This window comes from Callorhinus ursinus, unplaced genomic scaffold (genome assembly GCF_003265705.2).
Source record: "Callorhinus ursinus isolate GAN/ISIS: 27379988/994484 unplaced genomic scaffold, GSC_fseal_2.0 scaffold47, whole genome shotgun sequence".
Lineage (NCBI taxonomy): Eukaryota > Metazoa > Chordata > Mammalia > Carnivora > Otariidae > Callorhinus > Callorhinus ursinus.
Window position 1 is genome coordinate 6,573,642 of NW_027397109.1, and position 22,310 is coordinate 6,595,951.

The 22,310-nt window shown below is 42.7% G+C and overlaps 2 protein-coding genes across 2 annotated transcripts in view; both read right to left on the minus strand.

The window, feature by feature from the left end:
- Positions 1–22,310, minus strand: part of CHSY1 (chondroitin sulfate synthase 1) — a 70,284-nt gene that overhangs the window by 12,342 nt on the left and 35,632 nt on the right. The gene's annotated exons all lie outside the window — the stretch shown is intronic.
- On the minus strand, positions 5,873–6,264 carry LOC112839936 (small nuclear ribonucleoprotein F). The gene has a single exon (XM_025893092.2). It carries the CDS (start codon positions 6,188–6,190, stop codon positions 5,930–5,932), a length of 261 nt encoding a protein of 86 aa, XP_025748877.1. The 5' UTR covers positions 6,191–6,264; the 3' UTR covers positions 5,873–5,929.

Genomic DNA, 22,310 nt, shown 5'->3' on the forward strand with positions numbered 1-22,310 from the left:
AATGAACAAAGTCTTATGTAAATGTGGCACCAAATATCTCCTGAACGCTCACATTAAAGGCACTCTACCAGGCAAGGAAAATCTGAAAGGTCAAGAACAAAGAAAAGATAAGCTTGCACACAAAGATAAAGCACTGAATGGGCAGCATTACAAGCACAGCCCTGGGCCTGCCTGCAGGGGAAGGGTAGGAAGGGCTCTCTCTAAAGGCGTCTCCCAGCAGGTGCCCGGGTACCGTCACTGCAGGCCTCCACATCCACGGCCCCTCACCGTGCTCTTTCCTAATGCTAGTCGGTGTGACCACATACAGCTCTCACAGTGGAGCACAAATCCATAGGAAAACCAACGTAAGCCGCAGTCTTAACGGATCGCCAAAACACAAACCAAGACAAAAATAAAACTAAAAACAAACTTACGGGGGCAATATGGGGGAAGTGTGCCAGGTTCGGGAAGGACACAGAGGAATAAAGGCCCAGTGGGGTCTGATCTTCTGATTTTTAAAGAAAAGTGAGGAAGAGGGCTATTTTTGTGTAGAGTCTCCTAATTTCTAAATGTTAGCAACTAATCCAAATTTTAGAATGAGAGACAGAGAAATACGAGCCAAAATAAATCTGTGGGCCAAATATGGCCCACAAGGTCATTTCCCTCTAGGTTTTTTTAGTCAAGATTCCTGATTTGTTGTGGAATCTCATTCTAAACAAAGATATTTTGAACCATTTTAACTTACCATGTTTACTGTGTAGTATCTTACACCCACATACCACCCTGAAGATTCAAGCAGGCTTTAAATGATGAAGGTCTACTGAGTTAGGGCAACCCAGTCGAGCTGCAGTCACAAGAGAAGGCCACCAGCGGACGGCAGCGAGGCCAGTGATGAGGGGGACAAGAGCACACACAGCCCAATCCCTGTCCACTCAAGCCTCTGAAAATCCAGCTTCTACTCTAGAGGCCAATGGTAGGTATCATAGCTTTGTTTCACGCATTCAAGCCAGCATTTCTTTCATGACACGGTGGTGAGGCGTCTGCGTGGGGATGGAGGACAGAGCTTGTTTTGGATACCCCAGGTTAATAATCCTGCAGTTAACTCCGTGTAAGTCTGAGAAATGACTCTCACTCCCTATTTACCACACAAAGGCCTGAGTTCTTACAGCTTTAAGAAGAGGGGAAAATGGAAGGAAAGGGAGTGTTTGGGGGGGAGGGGTAGCTCTTAAAGCTTTAAATTCTATAGTACTGGGGCACCTGGGTGGCTCAGGTCATGATCTCAGGGTCCTGGGATCAAGCCCCACATTGCATCTGGCTCCTTGCTCAGTGGGGAGTCTGCTTCTCCCTCTGCCCCTTCCCCATGCTCTCTCTCTCTCTCTCTAATAAATAAAATCTTTAAAAAAACCTCTATAGTATCAGGTTTCTAGAGTAGTGATAGAAATAAACATTTTTTAAACACAGGCAACCACAAAGGAGCAAAGACAATACAACGAAGCAAAGACAGTCTTTTCAGCAAATGCTGCTAGAGCAACTGAACATTCCTGTGCAAAAACAAACAAAACTCAATCTGGACCTTGACTTTAAACCCTTCACAAAAATTAACGCAAGATGGATCACAGACCTAAATGCAAAACACAAAACTATAAAAGTCCTCGGAGATAACGGGAGACACCAAGAACACCCTGGGTATGGAGAGGACTTTTTAGATACAACACCAAAGGCACGATCCATGAAAGAAATAACTGAAGCCGGACTTCATTAAAAATCAAAAACTTCTGCTCTGCAAAAGACACTGTCAGGAGAATGGAAAGAAAATCCACAGACTGGGAGAAAATGTTTGCAAAAGGCATATCTGATAAAGGACTGCTGTCCAAAATATACAAAGAACTTACTCAACAAAAAGAAAATAAGCAACCTGATTTAAAACATGGACAAAAGACCTTAACAGACAGCTCACCAGAGAAGATATATAGATGGCCAATAAGCATGTGAAAAGATGTTCAACATCATATTACATTAAAGAAGTGCAAATTAAAACCAGCTACCACAAAATGGCCAAAATCTAAAATACTGACAATATCAACTGCTGGAAAGGATATGGATCAACAGGACCTTCTCATTCATGAAGGCAAAATGGCACATCCTCTAAAGACAGTTGGCAGTTTCTTACAAAACTAAATGTACTTTTACGGTAAGATCTAGCAATTGTATTCCTCGGTATTTACCCAACTGAACTGAAAATTTCTGTCTACACAAAAACCTGCACACAGATGTTTATAGCAGCTTTATTCATAAATTCCCAAACTTGGAATCAACCAGTGTGTCCTTCTGGTAGGTGAATGGATAAAGTGTGACACATCCAGACAATAGAAAATTATTCAGCACTAAAAAGAAATGAGCTATCAAGCCAAGCAAAGACACAGAGTAACCTCACATGTCTATCACTAAGTGAAAGAAGCCAATCTGAAAAGGCTACACACATACACGCTGTATGACTCCCAACTATATGACATTCTGGAAAAGGCAAAACTATGGAGACAGTAAAAAGATCAGTGGTTGCCAGGGGTTAGGGGACAGAGAAGGATGAATGAGTGGAGCAGAGGGGATTTTTAGGGCAGTGAAACTACTCAATATACTGTCATGGTGGATATGTGACATTAAAAATTTGTCAAAACCAGAGAAAGTGCAACACCAAGAGGGAACTCTAATGTAAACTAGGGACTCTGGGTGATGCTGATGTGTCCGTGTGAGTCTGGAGACTAACAAAAGTACCGCTCTGTGGGGATGCTGGTCGGGTGATCATGGGGGGGGCGGGGGTGGTCAAGGTATATGGGAACACTGTACATTCTGCTCAATCTTGCTTTAAACCTAAACTGCTCTAAAAAATAGTTAAGTTTTAAAAGGCCACAGGCAACCTCTTAGGAAAAAATCCTCTACTTATGTTAAAGTAGATTCTAGGGGAAAACAGTTAATCCTTTTTCTCTGACTTGTTATTTATAATCAATTCTTTTGTTCTTCCCTTCACTCATCTACCCACTCCCTGCTCTAGGCAAAACAAAACCTTTAGAGGAATATATAAAATACTCTAAACTCCAGATCTTCTGTGCAAAGAGGTGGGTAGAAAAGAAGCACAAGTGATTAACAATTCACAATGAGTAAGATTTTTTGGTCTTTAAGACAGTAAAGTAAAAAGCCCTATATAAAAGAAGAGATTTTTTTTTTTTTGAGTCTTTGAGCATCGACCAGGAGACCATCCTTGCCCTTCTCCCCCTCTCCCTCTCCTTTCCCCCCACCCAAGCACACACTCATTGAATCCTCACAAATTTTAAACCCCTTAATGGTAAAACCGACCTTTGTTCTAGGTGCCTAACATAAGTAATTGCCCAATAAGTACTTGCTGAATAAATGAATATTATTTCTCCTATTTTTCGAATGAGGACAAAAAAGATTAATCACTTAACACTGTAAGTGGCTCCAGACAATATTTAAACATCGCAGTGAAAGAGAAGCACCATACCCCATGGAAGAGCTAACACTTTAGAAAAGAGAAGACATTCAGTGTACCACAAGCACCTGCCTAGTAAAGCTATCCCTTGTCCCCGCCCAACCTGGCCCCTCATGTTCCAAGGCAGACTGTCAGGGGTCTGGCCAGCAGACCAGCCCAAGGCCAAGACACACATCCTGTCAACCTCCACCCGTTTCCCCAACTCCCAACAGATATGGCAGCAAGACCTCAGGAAACAGGCCTTTAAAATATGGATTCTATCCTCAGAGACATGAAAGAGGAAAAGCATCTATAGAAGAGAATCATCTAGAATTCTCAAAAATTTCACTTACTAGCCCTAACTAGGCTCCATTAGACCAAGGGCCGTTGAAGGAAGAACTCAGCCATATTTCTGCAGCTCCAGCATGTACCAGAGCCCGGCATGCAACAGAATCCCTCAGTAAACATTTACTCAAAGGATAAAATGTTAATAACAGAGAATTTTAGTGTACTGAACAGATAATCATCCTATACTTCCAAAATAACCTACCTGACTTACACAACTGTCAACATAACCTTTCTGTTAGTTAAATGTTAGGCAACATGTTTGAACTGAAAGCTTGTCCTTTAACCCTTCAGAGGTACTTGATATTTTTTTAATCCTTATTACCCCCCACCCCTAATGGAAGTTAAACAGTTTCCAATTTTACAACATTGATAAGCAACATCTCTTGGAAGCTCTGCGGGCACTTACCATGCATTCACTCCTTCAAGCCTACAGGGTGGTGCTCTCACTGTCTGCAGGTGCAAACCCGGAGACCCACGCTGATGCGTGCAGCAGCTTGCCCAGTGCCCCACTGTCACAGCTGCCTGGGGGGCTAGTATTTGACAAGCAGAGGTGCCCTCCTGCAGGCACCACTCCAGGCACAGGGCACGTGCAGAGGCCAGGGGGTGGCAGGCCCCCTTCTCCTGCAGCCCACACTCCAGAGGTAGGACAGGCAGGTAACATGGGAGACTGAGACCAGAGCCCTGAAGAAACATACAGGGTGGGGAGGGGGGAGGCAGGGTTAAGGGGAGGGGGGTACGATCTCATCAGCTTGGGGAGGGGAGGCCCTCTCTGGGTAGGGGGAAATCGGAGCAGAGACCTGACAGAAGCGAGGCGGAGGGAAGTGCTCCAAAGGGCACCGTGGGTCAAAGACTACAGAATAGGGGGTACTCCCTCTAGAACATTCATTTCTTCAGCAAATAGGACTCACCTACTCTGTGCAAGGGCCGCATCTGGGAGCAAATAGCAGGAACCATGGCTGGGCCACCCGGCCTGACCATCCACCCTGGAGCTCTCGAGCCAGGATGGCAGGTCCCCTCCCAAACCATTCATTCTCTGCCAGCTTTTCCACACCAGCTCATGGCAAGGCTCATTCATGTGTGCGGTGGGGCTCATTATAAGCCTGGGGTTTACGTAGTGGAGTGTGTGTTTCTGCAGGGGAGGCATTTTTAAAGGTATCATCATTAAGGCTTAAAAGCTACCCCAAACTTTCTGACCAAGTATGTAAACTCCATGGAACCAAATTTTGGTCAGATGAAGCATAAGAGCAAACAAGAGTGGAAAAGTCACAACACCAACATTCCTGGTGCTAAGGAAGATCCGGTGACAGTACCAATCTCCTACACCAACATGATGTGAACCTTCAGGAACCTTCACTTTCTAAGAAAACCCACTCTCTCGGCAAAAGAAAGCACAACAGGATCGTTTTCACTCTGTGAGTGGACGGAGGCACCAAGTCTCAACAATGCGGGGGGGTGCAGGGGAGGGAGAACCATTCCAGGGACAGCGTCACTTGCATTCAGCACGGATTTCCACACCTCTCTCTCCACCCACTTCCTCTCTCACTTACTGGCAGCCGCTCGCTGTCTTGCCCTGGCCCAGCCCCAGAACAAAGTGGGATCCAAATGCCAGCCCAGCTGTCTTTTTAAAGTGGAAGTGCCTCAAAAGGACTAAGGAGCACCCCCCGCCCCCCCCCCGACCCCGGCAACTCGATGTAGCTACTGAGTCTCCGGCAGGAAAGCCATTACTAGCAATAGTCGTCAAGTGATCTTGAACTTAAAAAATTGAAAATAAAACCACTCCTAAAAATAAGAATGGCTAACTGATTTTATTATTGACATTTATTTACACATGGGCCTCCAGCACTCTAAGCTAAAAGGAAACAGAGTGAAAAAGTTCATGCAAGGTAACCCTATCTCAACTAATTAAATGGCCTACTCCCCTGCTTCTTTCCTGCCCGGTTCATATGGACGGACACATTTTGTGGGGGTACCTCAGCAAGAAACCGTTAAGCAGGGCAGGTAACACTTTAAAGTATTTCAAGATGATACACTTTCACTACTGCATTTTATTTATTTTTTTTTGAAAAAAAATGTTTATTGTCTAGAAATATATATAAAAAAGATTCCCCACAAAAGATGCTATTCTCTCATTTCCCCATCTTCTTCTTCTTCTTCAACACCCCTGATATAAAGGACATTATTACACCTTATTAAAACTTCACCCAAATGTCCAGACAATGCTCCATCTATGTATTCTTCTGTGTTTGCAAGCTGCATGTTCATATAACCATCTACAGATACCAGGTACCCTTTGTACTCCATTCCCCACTTAAGTTTCACCATTACTGGCTTTCCTGTTAATCCATTCAGGAAAGGTTTGGGATTGAGAGGCAAACTCATCGCGACTACAAGCAAATGATGCAGGAAACTCGCCGCCGACCCAGGTGTAGTCCGTCCCTCGTGACTGGCGTAACTCCCGCCTCACTACTGCATTTTAAATGATAATGGCTAAGTTAACTTTGCTCTGAATTCTGTGGCCAACACAACCATCTAGCCATCATTCTTGCTCCTCGAGTCCTTGTTTCCTAGCTAATATCCTGCACCATTAAGTAACTAATAATCCAGTGCTACAAAGAGAAGGGGAGATCTAAATCTACAGGCCAAAGGCAGTGATATTAATCAGTCACACCCAGAACTTTCTACTCCTGCTAGAACCACCACACATGCCCAGTCCCCAAGTCTCCGCACACCCCCACTTCTGTATCTCGTGTCTACTTCTAAATCAAATCGCAACCCCTGCCTCTGCGTGGACCCGTGTTTGGTTGGGGAAAGGAGAGGCAGTGAGAGCTGTGACGGGTGGGGGGTTTGAGGGGATAACCACTGGGGGCTTTGAAAGTCAAAATCCTATTTTCTTTTTTTTTTTTTAAAGATTTTATTTATTCATGAGAGAGAGAGAGAGAGAAGCAGAGGGAGAAGCAGGCTCCCAAGGAGCAGGGAGCCCAATGTGGGACTCGATCCCAGGACCCTGGGATCATGACCTGAGCCGGAGGCAGACGCTTAACCATCTGAGCCACCCAGGCGCCCAAAATCCTATTTTCAAAAGTGCACTTCTGAAAAGGGTGCCAAAAAGATAAGATCTCATCTACTTCTTCGCCCAAACTTTCCATCAGATTCTACATGTACCTTATAATAAAGATCAAGTACAAGGAAATAAAGGGGGACTTCACGGATGAAGCGCAGTCATGCATACAGTATTTCTGCTCTGCGCCATAAGCCATGGGATTCTTAAAATGCCATCTTGTAGAAATACTTAAATCACCTATGATTACTATTTTTACACCTTTTTTTTTTTTTTACTATTATAAAGCAGTAAGCATTCATTATAAAATACTGAAAAGAGGGAGAATCACTTATAAACCTACTAGGGGACATTTGAAAAATATTTGTTCCAATGCACATATATAAGGCAGCAAAACCCAATATACTCTGTGAACCATACAGTATGTATGTACTTCTAAGTATATCCTGAGTAATAATTCTACTTCTGACCATCTTACTTTCCTGAAATAGTTAACAATACTAACTGCTAACTAAAATCAAGCTATTCTAGGGCTGCCTGGGTGGCTCAGTGGGTTGAGCCTCCAACTCTATTTCGGCTCAGGGTCATGGGACCGAGCCCCACATCAGGCTCTGCACTCAGCAGGGAGTCTGCTGGGGATTCTCCCCTGTCCCGCCCCACCCCCCTCCCCCGCCGCCTGCACTCAAGCTCTTGCTCTCTAATAAGTAAATAAAATCTTAAAAAATAAATAAAATCAAGCTATTCTACTACTATTTGTCAATCAGAACTTTGTAACCAAAAAGAAACACTAAAATTATAAGCTACAAGAAAAGCAAACATTTCACAAAAGTGAGAAAGCTGAAAGGCTGATGTAAAGAAATAAATCATATGTCGACCAAAGGGTAGAAGTACAAATTCTTTCCTTAAAAAAGGGGGGGGATGGGTAACAGGAGAATTTCACATAGAATCAAATTCAAGTTGCATATTATCTTGATCCAAGTTAGTCAACATAAATTACCTAGAAATATACAAAGTAGATGTGTATGTGACATAAGCATACTCTAACTGAACAATATATTCCTCATCAAACTCCATAAATACTTAATTGTACTGGAAGAAATGAAAACCTTTTTTTCCCAGACTCTCTGCCAGGCATCTTCTGGTATTGCATCCTGATGTTAAGACCCGGTGACAGAGTATATCGTATACTGTGCCAGGGCGGCAGCAGCAGCAACAAAAGGAGAAAGGTGAGGTTTATTACACAGCCCGCGTTCACTAGTCAAACCCAGGAAACTCAGAGAGGTAAAATGAAACAAGAATTCTATTCTTAATCCCCAGCCATAACCACTGTTACTATCTTAGGGTCCAACTGACGTCAAAATAAATTTAAATGTGAATACTCCGGTTTCTTTTCAAATGCATTAGTCTACCGTGCAACAGTGCTGCACTGGGTGTATGTAAGCCTAGCAATTCACAATGAACAACAGGCTTATTCCTAGAATACAAAGGAGCAGTGCGTGTTTACTTTTAATTATTTTACTCTCTGTTTTACCTTACTCACAAGTATATAACTAAGCAAATACTAAAGAATCACAAACTGTGATTTATTTCTTCCCATAGAAGGTGGCATTAATCCAATTAGAGATTTTCCTTATTTATTGATAAATCTGACTGCAAGCCCATTAATTATATTCCTTCTTTAAACATCAGGTTAAGCTTTGATAACTACCAGTAAGGCATTTCTACATTCCCCAAATGCAAATTTAATCACAAACATTCCCAGTGTTATGGTAGGGCCAAAACTAAAAGCGACATACTATAAATTTAATACAACAAACATAAAACCAAAACTACAAAGAAAATATACTGATGACCAGTTCATAAGAAGCAAATGATTCTTGCCAATGGAAAAGACTGGGAGAAGCCTATTTCCTATTTGGATCTCATGTTCGGAGCTTTTTAATATAAAAGTTAAAAAACTAAATTGCGCTGCACAGTTTTATCTCTTCAATGTCTGGCCTCCGTACATAGCCATGATTTCCACCAGAGATATTCCAACGCCTTGCACTTACAACCTGAGAAACAGAAACTCAATCCACAAACCCACAGAAGAGAAGAAAGGCTACCCTGGATGTAAAGGTTCACAACAGGACGTACAGACTGCTTTCAGTCCCGTGGCACAGCCTGTGACCTGACTGCCAGGATCCATCCTCCCTTCCTCCGTGGTGACAGGCTGTGGCCTGGCTCCGGCCACCTGCCCACCTAGTTAGGGGTGACCACACACCCAAGGTCTCTCCTGCGGAGTATGAATGGAAGCGATGTGCTCCCCTCCCAGCCGGTGCCTCCTCAAGGCCTGGCTCTGTCCCCCCACGCTCTTGCCCCCTCCTCCTGTGGCTCTTGTCCCCAGAGCGCCATAACCATGCGGTTGAGGATGATGCCACAGGCAATGGCAGAGAAGCAGCAGAAGAACCTGGGTCCCTAAATGACCGTAAGGGAAAGAGTCCCTGCTATCCTGGAATAGTGACTGTTACTCAAGAGAGAAATTAGCATCTCTCTCCACTGCATTCCTCACGTGTCTGTTCTAGTGGTTAGCCCTTTTGCAAGTCATAGAAGTTATAAATTTGTCTCTGTTGTCAATGCATGAGCCAATGAATAAACTATGATTTAAATGCAACTTGACAGGATGACATCTCACAAAAAATGCAGGGCAACTACCACTATCTTCTGAGTAATATCTTACATATTATTTCATATACTCTCATGCCAGCCTTAGGTACAGGTGACCTACAAATAACATGGGTTGAACTGCCTGGGTCCACTTACACGTGGATTTTTTCAATAAATACAGAACAGTCCTATAAATATATTTTCTCTTCCTGATGATTTTAACATTTTCTGCCCTCTAGCTTACTTCATTGTAAGAATACAGTATATAATACGTATAATATACAACATGTAACATACAATGTAAGTGTCCCTCGACTATTTTGATAAGGCTTCTGATCAAGAGCAGGGTGTTAACCGGTAAGTTCCAAGGGAGTTAAAAGTTATACACGGATTTTCGACTGCACGTGGGTTTTGGACGGTGAGGACGCCCTTAACCCCCTGCATTGTTTAAAGGTCAAATGTATTATTCCCATTCTACAGAGGGGAAGAGGGGCTTTGAGAAACTGGCTGAACTGACAAGGAAATAGAAAGTAAGAGCAGAGTCAGGAACCAAAACCCTCCTGTCTGTAACTAGAGCAGAGGTCAGCAACTTTGGTCCCCAGGCCAAAATCTGAAATTGACCTGCTACTTGTTAGAAGTTTTACTGGAACACAACTATGCACCTTCGCTTAGCTGTCGTCTCGGGCTGCTTTTGTGGAGACAGAGACCTTACGTCCTACCGAAGCCTAACATGCTTCCTGCCTGGCCCTTGACTGAGAAAGCCCACTGACCCCTGACCGAGGGCCATTCACCATCATAGTGCCTCCACCAATGGATGAAGGCCAGGCACATGCAGACTCTGTCTAAACAAAACGCGTTTCTAAATGTGGTGTTCTCCCCACGTGGTTCACCTTCCCCTGTACACAGCTGACGTGTCCTTGCTCTCTGCTCCTTGACCTCACACCTACACTCCTGACCAGTGCTAGGCTGTGTCTCCCCAACACACTGCATTACGTCTGTGGAAGTCAACACCTCTGGTTTCCTACCTTCTCGGTGCTAACAGAACTCCTTCAAAAAAAAGTAATTTCAAAGTTAAAATTTTATGTAAGTTGTTCAAAAACCAACATATTTGATTCAAGCTAAATTAAAAACCTGAAAGTAATAACACCAGAAGCAGAAAACACAATGAATCAAATTCTGCATGCCTTATACTTTGTGGTATACAATCATTCTACTTCGGTTTTGTGCATAAAAGGCAGTTTCGAGAAACTAAAAACAGACACGGCACTCCCCAAAATAGAACCCTCAAAGACCATGAACCGGCAGAGTACGTTCATTTTATCCCTGTTTCTAACCAGCTTTCCAGCTGCATCAACAACTGGATATGAATGAGTCACAAAAGCTCTCGGGAGCATTTCTGCGAATAAGGTACGAGAAAAAGTGACTTCATACACACAATTCATTTCACACAAGTATTTTGTGTCTACCCACTACTCGCCAGGCAGGGCCGTACAGCTGTCCAACACTCGACAGCCTGAAGTAACTACTCTGAATTCCAAATACTCATCATCACTCAGGTGACAACCTATGCTGAATAAGATACAATGTTTTCACCACTTAGAGTCATTTCACGAGCCAGCTTACTTCTAGAATTCTTTTGTGATTTTGATTTTTATGAGTTTCAAGGTAAAAAAAAAAAATGAGACATTTCAACAAAAAAGGAATACTACATTAGTTTTTGATGTAGTGTTCGATGAAAAAAAAAATCCTGTGACCACCCCCGTCCAGAAAAAGTAAAATAAGATTATTAGGGCTTGCTGTGCTGTAATAGCGAATGTGAATGGTAAGTATGATGTGTAGAAAGCACTGAGACCAGAGCCTGCTCTGTGCAAACCAGAGGCGGTTTGACCTTAAGCAAGTCTCAGTTTAACTGTGAGATAAGGGGGCTAAACATGAAAATCCCTTTCAGGGTTACGATCTAGGGCAAATTAATAGTATGGACAAAACTTGAAGGATCATTTGAAGACTGCTCTCCAGTACAATAAAAACAGGCATTGACAGGGACAACTGGCTGCTCCCTGCCTCCCACTTGCACCCCCAAAATCAGTCAGTGACCAGACTCTGGGCAATACAGCCCCCGAGTCTTTCCGAAGCATCCACCCTCCCACAGCCCACCAGCAAGGCTCTTAGTTCATCCTGACCCTCCTCCTTCCTCACCTGGCTGTGGCACAAACCTCCTATCTTCCCCACCCCCAGCCTTACCTTCCTCCAAGCCTGCTGGGGTGCTCTACCAAATACAGAACCCCAGTCATGCTGCTGGCTTGCTGGGAGTAATTCAATCCACCAAAAGAACTTCTCTGTGTAACCCCTAGGTCCCCTCACATTCCAGCCGCCACCACCCCCAGGCCCAATTCCATGGCAGCTCTGTGGCTGGGCCAGCAGGTTCCCACTCTCCATACACGTCAGTCTCCAGGCACAGTCAGCCTCGCTGGGACTCAGTGCTTCCCTCAGCCCGGGTCTGTGGGCCCCAAAGGGCCTGTGCACTTTCTGTCACACAAGACCCCATTCCCTCCCAGATCTCCCAGGTGTTCCTACAAGGGAGTCGTGTGTGTCAGGAGAGCTTAGGAGCAGAGACAGAAGCTCAATCTCCCTTATGCACCTTACAGAGCCCTGGTTCCCCGCGAGCACGGATTCACCACCGTCTGGGATTCTGATGCACATCCCTGGCAAAACCCACCAACATAAAGAATATAATGAGGCTGGTGTTTGGACAAAGGGACCTGGGGAAGAGTTGCCTATTCCTCCCCTCACCCCTTCCATGAATACCAACAAGCAGGCACTCTGGCAGGAAGGACCACCTCTCAAACCCTAAGGAACAAGGTGGGGGACAAATAAACTAGAAAGCGCTACATAAGAAAGATGCTTAAGAATGGGTACACAGGTGGTTGCAATCCCTGCCTCAATTCTTAACGTCCTTTTGGGGCCAACCTGCTGCATTTAATGAGTGGAGAAGTGGGGCTCCTTTCCAGCCGCGGGGCAAGTGGAGAGGGGAAGCAGGAAGGCACCAAGTCAGAGGAGCTCAATCTCAGCGGAAGGTTACAGCTGTGAGTCACGGGATGGAGAGATTACAAGAGATCCGAAGCACCAGCAGCAGGGAAGAAACACAGACAGGCGTTCCCTGGCAGCTCTGGCGGCCCTGGGCTGGTAGGGACTGCCCTTTCCTTTTTATACAAGGGATGCCTTCTCAGGGAGACCAAGCGAACCAGATGAAAAGGAAGAAAAGGAGGACTGTCACCTTCCACCTTTCCTGAACTGAGCCCAAGAGAGAGCTGGAGGCTGCTTTCACGCCTGCCTAGCCGTGACACAAGGGGTTAGAGGTGATCTCAAGTCAGGAGCAAGCCAGCCGGGCCCATCACCACAGCAGAGGACAAGGCTCAGTCCTCTGCCTGCACTGGAGCTTCCAATCTGAGCTCAAGTGACGGGTCAGACGGCATTCCACGAGCTTTAGTAACTTCAGAGACTGCTTCTGACAAACTCTCCTGCCCAGCCTGCCTGCCAGGGAGGAAGGAGGGGGCGGTGGGGCCTGAGGCTTAGGGGTACAGTCTGCAGTGAAGGACCAGGGCATCGGTGACTGCTGGTGGCACTCACTGGTACAGATGGGACAAGGGGACCCCAATTTAGGGTGTTGGCTTTTTTTTTTTTTTACTTTAAAAAGGTTGATTCATAAATAGTAGTTTGCATGTTTGGGGATTTTGGAGAGGTAGTTAAGGCTAAAGATTATAAAACGAGGACCAATAATTAAAAAGAAGCTATTTAACAGAAATCAAATAAGGCAAAAAAAAAAATACAAAGTGACACAGGTTGTTTTTGTGTTTTAGATGGCTTTTTTCCTACCGGCATGAACCGCTATAACTCGGGAAATGCCGTGGTCCGCGTTTATATTATACATAGACCTAGATTCCTTTTTTTTTCTTCAAATCTATTTTGCACTGCATAGAAAGGCCACTTGTTTCTAGAAGAAAACATTAATAGCATCACTTAACATATAAAAATAAAAAAATGTGGTAACAGGATTCAGTAACATCTATTTTCAAGTAAATAAGAAAACAGCCACACATCAACTGTACTAAGAACTGTATACCTAAAACCAAGCTTTCAAGTGGCATGTGCTGGATTCCAGAGCCATAAGCCCCTGGGTGGGTCGGGGGCGGGGGGGGGAGACAGAATATAGAACAGCAGAGCTCAGGCACCCAGAGGGTACTTGGCAGATCCAGTCCACAGTCCCCCCAGGCCACACCCCATCTCTACCCGTTCCACAAGTGGACGACATACACCCAAGAGAACAGGACAAGACAGGCACCACTTAATTTCACACAAAGGCTTCCCAAATAGAGTCACTCAAACTACTTCTAAGAAAGGAAACCATTTCCAAAAGCCTCCTCTATAAAGCTGCTGGGCATAAAAACTACTGTCTGACGGAGTTAAGAACACTGCCATTTGACAGAGTAATCAGTTCAGGTAAGAATCATCAATGGGTGCTAAAATTAATGGATGGCTGCTAGAGGAGGAATACGATGGTTCTCAAAGGATCTCTCTATAAAATATGTATTAATTAAAAGGGGAAACTAATCTTACAGCGGAGACTTGGCAAGAGATCAGTCAATCCTGCCCACTGGAGTCATCGTGACATCCTATGCCTCCTGATATGACGCACTGAGGACACCCGTCATTTAGCCAGGGACCTAGCAGATAAACCCAAACCGAGGGACACTGCAAGATAACTGGCCAGTACTTTTTGACAACATCAAGGTCACGAATGGCAAAGACAAGGTCAAAATTAAAGGACACTTAAGAGACATGTTGAGTAAATGCTGTATGTGACCCTGAACTGCACTCTGGATGTATTTTGTTTTAGTTTGTTTTTTATTTTTGCTATCAAGGATGTTATTAGGATACTGGTGATATGTAAGGTCTGTGGATTATATAACAGTATTATGTCAATGTTAATTTCCTGGCTTTGATGATCACACTGTGATTATATAAATCAGTGTCCTTCTTAGGAAATACACATTGAAGTATTTAGGGGCAAAAAAGAGTATTATGTCTACAAATTACTCTTAAATGGTTCAAGAAAGAATAATACACACAGAGAAAAAATGGTAAGGCTGATGTGGTAAACGTCAACAATCAGGGAATCTGGGTGAAGGGCATATGGGAGTTCTTTGTACTGTTCTTGAAATTGTTCTAAGGCTAAAATTATTTCAAAATCTAAAAAAATTACCAAAAAGAGAGGTTAAAAATGACAATGATTTTTTTTGCAATACTGCATACTCCATCCACCCACAAATAAATCACGAACTACGGTAAGAGATTTCTTAAACATTCTTTAGCAGCTCAAAGAAATTTTTAGCAGTATAAAGCATGAAGCTTTTGATCTATATAATCTGTTTTATTAAGCCAAATGTTTCAATATTTTATCTTGGATCTTTTTTTCCCCTTTTTCTTTCTTTCTTCTCTCTTTTTTTTTTTTAAATAATCAACATGGCAATACTTCATTGTATTCTTTGAGGTTTCCTGGACAAAAACCTGTTACTATTTCTGTCTCTAATTCATCCTTTTTTGCCTGCTGTGTTGTGAGATGACATCAATTTATTATAACCAATAATTTACAGTGCCTCCTAGTCACTAAATTACCACCATACACTGCTGATTCAGAGGGGAAAAAAAAACCCAGAATGTACTACTAGGACCAGCATACTCATCAGTCGTTCAAGAAAAAGACTGGTTCTTGTATTTCCCTTAATATAAAGTAGCCATCAATCTACATGGATTCTACAAAGCTTCCTGATAAGTAGGAAAAAAAAAATATGCAGCTCTAGCAGATATTATTTTAGCTACTCGCTGAAAGATATATATTCAAACTTAAAGGGTCCTGTGCCAACAAAACGTTAGGCATCTACTGAGGACTATTAGTATCAGCCACTCTGATATTCAGATACACAAACTCACATACACTTATTCTGCTCAAAGGGAAGAACTTTAATTTTGCTGACAGTTTCATAATAATTTGCTGTCTCCCATGTCCCTGGTATGGTTTTGTTTTCTATTTCCAATATCTATAGCTCCACTGTTAAAATAATAGTATTCAAAGGCATTTGATTTTTGATGATTGTTACACAGAGTTTGCCTGACTAAATGAGAAGTTAATTTCAAACCCAAACCCAAGCCTGCCCTCTGTTCTGTCCTGCAGGCAGTCTCTGAGCACAGAGGTACAATCGAGGAAAGAGACCGAGGCCCCACGGGCATGGTCAGACCCACATTACAGACGGACAGTGGAAAACTTCGCCGGTCTCAGAGCACCAGGAGCACCAATTCCCGGGTGTTTGTCTTTAAAGAGTCACACAGTCCATGAAAGACAGCAACTAAGCCACAGAAACAGGGTGGGGGACAGGAGCGGGGTGGAGGACACCTCACGACATCCCGGACAGTGAGTAAGCACCTCCTCATCAGCTGGTTTAGGAACTCACCAGGCTCAGAAGATGGACGTAAGCTAAGCACTGTGGTCACAATTGAGATTGGTTTCCTACGAACATGGTTTGGAAGAGGAGCATTTATGTGGGCTAACTGCATTCAAGTAACACTTCAGAAAATAAACAGTTATCACATTATTCACTGAAAGAATATGGTGCCCTATACAAGTTAGTGTACTATGGAAGCTACAAAAGATAGTGGTGTTAGACTACATCAATAAACCGGCTACAGAAAAGAAGGACTAAAATGTACTATATGACCTAGGAGAAAACAAATGTAGTTTTTTCATTTTTTTGCACACGGAAGGACCCTCAGGGCAGGGAAGACTGAATGCATATTCCCACAGTTTGGGGGCCCAGCCTGAGCAGTCCTCCGATAAATATTAAATTTCTTTTCTCATTTCTACTCTTAAAAATTCATACAAGTTTGCATTATACTCTCTGACGCTCATGTCTGTGTCACTGTAAAAATGTCTCTCCTTCTCCCAAACTTGGTACACCATTAGCGTTCAGGGGCCTTAGGCCACATTCACCCCCTGGCTACTCACCACCACCAGTGCAGATCAGCACACACCTGGATACCCTTCTGGAGAAACCTGATTCTAAAATTAAAATTTTATGTCAAAAGCAACAAGACCAGACAAAACAAAACAAAACCAAAAGCAGAGACAAAATTCGAGGGGGGGTTGAAATCTTAATGGGCTATCTGAAACAAATCTTGTCTAGTCCATTTCTCAGGAACTCCCGACAAATGTTTTTTATATTAACAAGGCATTTTCAGTCAAAAAGAAAAGAAACCACTCACTACCTAAAATGGGAATAAAAGGCTTTTCTTCTATACCTCATTTTCTGGAAACAAAAAAAAAAAATCTTTGGCTAAAAGAAGAGGAAAGAGTTACACCCATATAAAACTTCAGAATGGGAAGAATTAGTATCACCAAGTGCTTCTCAAGTTTGCCAACTAACAACAGTATTTTAAAAATTATTCATTCCAATTTTGAGAGTACAACTCATGATGCTGGCTAGCTGTCCACAGCTATACACTCTAGGACTTTATACAATATTTCATTTCAATGTTAACCGAATACTTTTCTTACACCTCAAGGTACCCCTATTGTATTCCCTATCTATGCTAATTTATCAAATATTTAAATGCCCAACACAGAAGCCTCTAAGAGAAATACAGAAATGATTAAGACAAGACCCAATCTACTAGGAAAAACACCAAGTCAAACATTTGGTGTAAAGAAACACTCAAAGAAAATCGTTCTTCTTTAAAGAATGTATTATCAAAACAAGAATACTGTTTTATTAAATTTACCAACAGGTTGTAGAAATCCTCTTAAAAGGTGGACTATGTTGCTATGTAACATGGCCAGGTACTACCTGAAGTAACTACAATTATACAAGGCTATTTCAAGATGGATTTAGGCTTCCTGTCCACCCTCTACCTTTTTCTTGAAGTAAAAGTAAAAAGTAAAAGCCATTAGTGGGGTCAGCAAGACAAGGTCCCATCATGGGGGGAGGGTAGCTCCAGCACGGGCTGTTGGAGCCTGAAGCTAAGGTACCTATCTGTATGCGAGTGTCGCAGAAATGGCAAACTGATTGCATACAATGGAAATTTATCCAATGAGTAAATATATCTGAGGATAACTGGAGTTAGATGCCTCAACTGTCAAATAAAGGAGATAAAACTATGAAAAGGGAGATAACAAGAATAAATTCCTTAGTGAAATGGGATTTGTGGTATCAGGGTGAACTCACGGACACACAAACACACACACACACACTCTCTCTCTCTCTCTCTCTCTCTCTCCAGTTTAGGTCACTGAACAGCACAGCAATACCCCAACAGCAGTGAGCACACCTAGAGCCTAGATCTTGGCTTCTACATATTTTTCATGAAAAGGAACCAGGGTTTCGTAGAGAAATGGCAGACTGCAAAGCTGTGCCAGAGAAAAATAAAAAAGCCTGAAATATTCTGTTATGCCAAGAAGAAAGAAATCGCCCCAAGAATGACAGAGACAGGTCAGAAAGACATAGAAACCGGCAAGAAAGGGCTGTCACTGGATGAATCTGGGATGATTTAAACACAGAAAACTAACAGTAGAAGATTATAACCCAAGAGCCCGATATGGAAGCAACCCAAGTGTCCACTGATTTGATGAGTGGATAAAGATGTGGTGTGTCTGTGTGTGTGAGCCAGTGGAATATAACTCAGCCACAAAAAAGAATGAAATCTTGCCATTTGCAACGACATGGATGGAGCTTGAGTATGCTATGCTAAGTGAAATAAGTCAGCCAGAGACAGACAAATACCATATGATTTCACTCATATGTGAAATTTAAGAAAGAAAACAAAGAAAAAAAAGAGCGAGAAACAAAAAAACCAGACTTTTAAATACAGAGAACAAACTGGTGGTTGCCAGAAAGGAGGGGAGTGGAAGGGGGGGGGGGGACTGAAATAGGAAAAATAAATAAATAAATAAACGATTATAACCCATTGAATAAAACAGGAGTACAAGAGTCTACAGTCATACAAACATACACATGAATAGATGCATGGGAAACAAGCTTTTCCTTACTTGCAACTAATGAAAGCAGAAAGAAGGAAATTAGAAAAACACCATTTGGCAATTATTACAGTAATACTGTATTCAGCCAAGAGACATCAAGGGTTGCTAAAACTAGCGGCTGTGAGTTTGATGAGGAACAGGGTATTTACACAGCCTTAAAGCATCTCTCCACAATGACGCTTCTTAATTAGAAAAAGAAAATTACTTTACAGTGAAGAAAGCTGGCAGATACCAGGCTCAATCAAGTGATCAGTGTTAAACCACCAATAACAGAACAAATCAAAAATCATGAATTGCTGGAATAAAAGAAGAGTACAGCATCACTTTGGTAATATTCCTGCCCAAAACGCACAACTCGGATCTAATCACGAGGAAACAATAAACAAATCCAAAGGGCTACAAACTCCATCAGCTTGTAATCCCCCAAAGTGTCAAGGTCCAAACATCAAGGAAAAAAGAGAACACTCAGAGCATGTACCCAGTACCCTGGGATCCCAGTACCCTGGGATCATGACCTGAGCCAAAGGCATTTTAAGAGGACTTCAATTCATACGGCTTTTAGAGAAATGACAAAGGAATATATACCTGGAATGCCATGTAGGTTTTTCTGTTTCAAGGGAAAGGGTTAGTTAAGTTAAAAATCTTCATCACTGATGCTTCAAGACTGGAAATTGTTATACAAATTCAATGTTCCATAGGAAAAAAACTGCTAAACAAAAATCATAAACACAAAGTCAGTTGCTATGCAACAATAATGAAATATGTTTGCATGAAGTCAACAAAGGGGAAGAGAAGGCAGTGCAGAGAAATCTTTCTATATTTTATATGCTAAATTTCCAGGATCGGCTATAAACAAATCAGAAACTGCTCCAATACCAGACATATTTGTTTAGAATGTGCACAGCAGCACACTCTAGCTTACTGGAAGGTTGGGCCGATACAGGGCTTTGCTAAAGACAAGGCTACTGGCATGTGATTGATCTGCACTGAAAGACAATTAAATGGCAAGACCAACATAGAAAATAGAAAAAGTGCCTTCAACTTTGTAATTTCGACTCTTTAAGATTCCTTCAGGTTAGTGCTGTTAAAATGCTGATCAAGCTTCTCCAAGTCCTTGTTTTTGACTTTTGGTCTAGTATTTCTCTTCCCCCCCGCCAACACCCACCCACTAGCCCTGGTAAAACTCTCTGAATGTTTCTGATAAAAAGCATGCCAAGGAAAAAAGGAGGTGGGGGAAGAAAAGCTAAAAACCGAGCTCTGTTTTTAACGTTGGTGTAAGATTTGACTGTAATTACTCATTAAATAGTTTGCGATTAGACGGTACCTTTTATTGGTCAGGTCTTTTAAACATGTGGCCACAGGCATACTGTAGTGGTGATTTTGCATAACAGAGCACTCAGGAAGAAAGGAGGCTGAAGGCCCTACCACACTTCAACATCAGCCTCTGGAGGCCATGCTCTTGTCACTGCAAAAACACTGCATTTGACAGAAAAACGCACTCTGATGTAAGTAACAATCTAGCAGTGATACAAAGATACCTCATGATTAGATCCAAGTTGTGCGTTGGGGCAGGAATATTACCAAAGTGATGCTGTGCTATTCTTTTATTCCATGGGTATGCTCTGAATCTCAAATCCTCTTTTCTTAAGTTTTAAAATCAGAAGCAGCTTCTGTGAGTCACGAGAAACTGGGATCTAAGTTGTAATAAGAATATCACAATAATTACGAAAACTGCGGAAGAGAGGCGGGGGAGGGACGGGCGAGTCCTGCATCTCTGGCGCAGGGGTGCGGTGGAGAGTGGCAAGCAACTTCACGTCACCAGGCACCTCATATTTCCCCCAACCCCACATGCATTCAACACAGACTTACGGGGGCCTGTTTATATCATAAAAGCACTATAATTTTTATGTCCTTTTTTCAGGGAGACACTGACTATAGCAAGGTCTGCATCAGCCTCACCCCAGAAGTTCTTTGTGTCTCTATCCACCATCTTAAAAAAAAAAAAAAATGACGATTTTCAATCGGGTACATCCTCTACAATTTTAATAACTTTTATATACTTTGGTACATTAAACAATGTACGAAGAGCTGAAAATACTAGGTGAAGACCATCACTCATGAAGCCAATAATTTAAAAAGGTTTTCTGGAGTATACTAAGCCTACAATGTCAGAGCAAACTTAAGTCTGAAAGGCCATTAAAAAATGAAAAGTAGAGAATGTTTAGGGCTACTGAGTAAGCCCTTCAAGGAGCTGCCAGGGGTCCAGACTCTCACATAATTTTAAAATATACAGAAAAGTAAATTCTTTCAAAATAACTGTTTAAATCAAAATAATTTCCTTCGGTAAACAGATTTAGAGTATTCTTATGCCAGCATTTTTTTTTTTAAGGTTTTACTTACTTATTTGAGAGAGAGCACGAGAGAGAGAGAAAGAGAGCACGAGCAGGGGAAGGGGCAGAGGGAGAGGGAGAAGAAGACTCCCCGCTGAGCTGGGAGCCCAACACGGGGCTCAATCTCAGAACCCCAGGATCATGACCTGAGCTGAAGTCAAGTGCTTAACCAACTCAGCCACCCAGGCGCCCCTCTGATGCCAGCATTCTTATTACATGCTTCTAAGTCACTGCTATATGACCTTGGGCCTCAGTTTTCTTATCTGTATGATGGAGAAAATAAAACAGCACCTTACCTCCTTGAATGGTTATGAGGACAAAATGAATTTGTATGTGTAAAGTTCTAAGGGTCAAGCATTTATTGAAGCATTAAATAAATCTTTGTGATTATTACTACCATAACATAAGCAACATTAGTCTCTGTCAAATTTGCTACTTTAATAATTTTTCTGGGCGCCTGGGTGGCTCAGTTGGTTAGGCGACTGCCTTCGGCTCAGGTCATGATCCTGGAGTCCCGGAGTCAAGTCCCACATCGGGCTCCCTGCTCAGCAGGGAGTCTGCTTCCCCCTCTGACCCTCTTCCCTCTCGTGCTCTCTATCTCTCATTCTCTCTCTCTCAAATAAATAAAATCTTTAAAAAAATAATAATTTTTCTAAGAATTCAAACTGCCTGGAACCCCTTTCCACACAAACCTTCTCTAAGCTAACCACCAACTTCAACCCCTACTTCACATTTGTCTATCCGTCTATCTGTCCATCCATCTATCCCTTCCTCCGTGTATGTATATACTCAGTTACCAGACACCTACTACGTGCCAGGGGCTGTACTAAGAATGGAGGGCATGGGGAACACAACTTGGTGTCCACAGACTATTCTCATTCTACAGTTAAGCCAATAGGCTGGTAAGCAGTAGGAAATACAGAATGGACCCCATTTCAAGTCTGTCCCATCTCAGCATCTCTGCAGTTGGGGTGTGACTTATTTCCAGTAAGAAAGCACTCTGGCCCAGTTATTCGGTGGCAGTGTCTTCTTTCCCAATGGGACACAGAACAGTGGTGTGTCGTATAATGGATGGCATCTGACAATCAATGAACTATGGCTAAGTTCCACTCTCGGGTGCCACCTGCTTGATTCATTTGCTCCAAGTGAGTCTGAATTCCTGTATTTTGCTAAACAAATCGTAAGTCCGCTTCCTTCTCCACAGCTTTTTCAAATTTTGAGTTCAGGTGAAAAAATAATTTTGTGATCCACTCATTTTGGGAGGTTAAGACACAAATTTTAGGGTCCTCTTTGAGCAGAAGGAGCTCAGAAAACAACTTC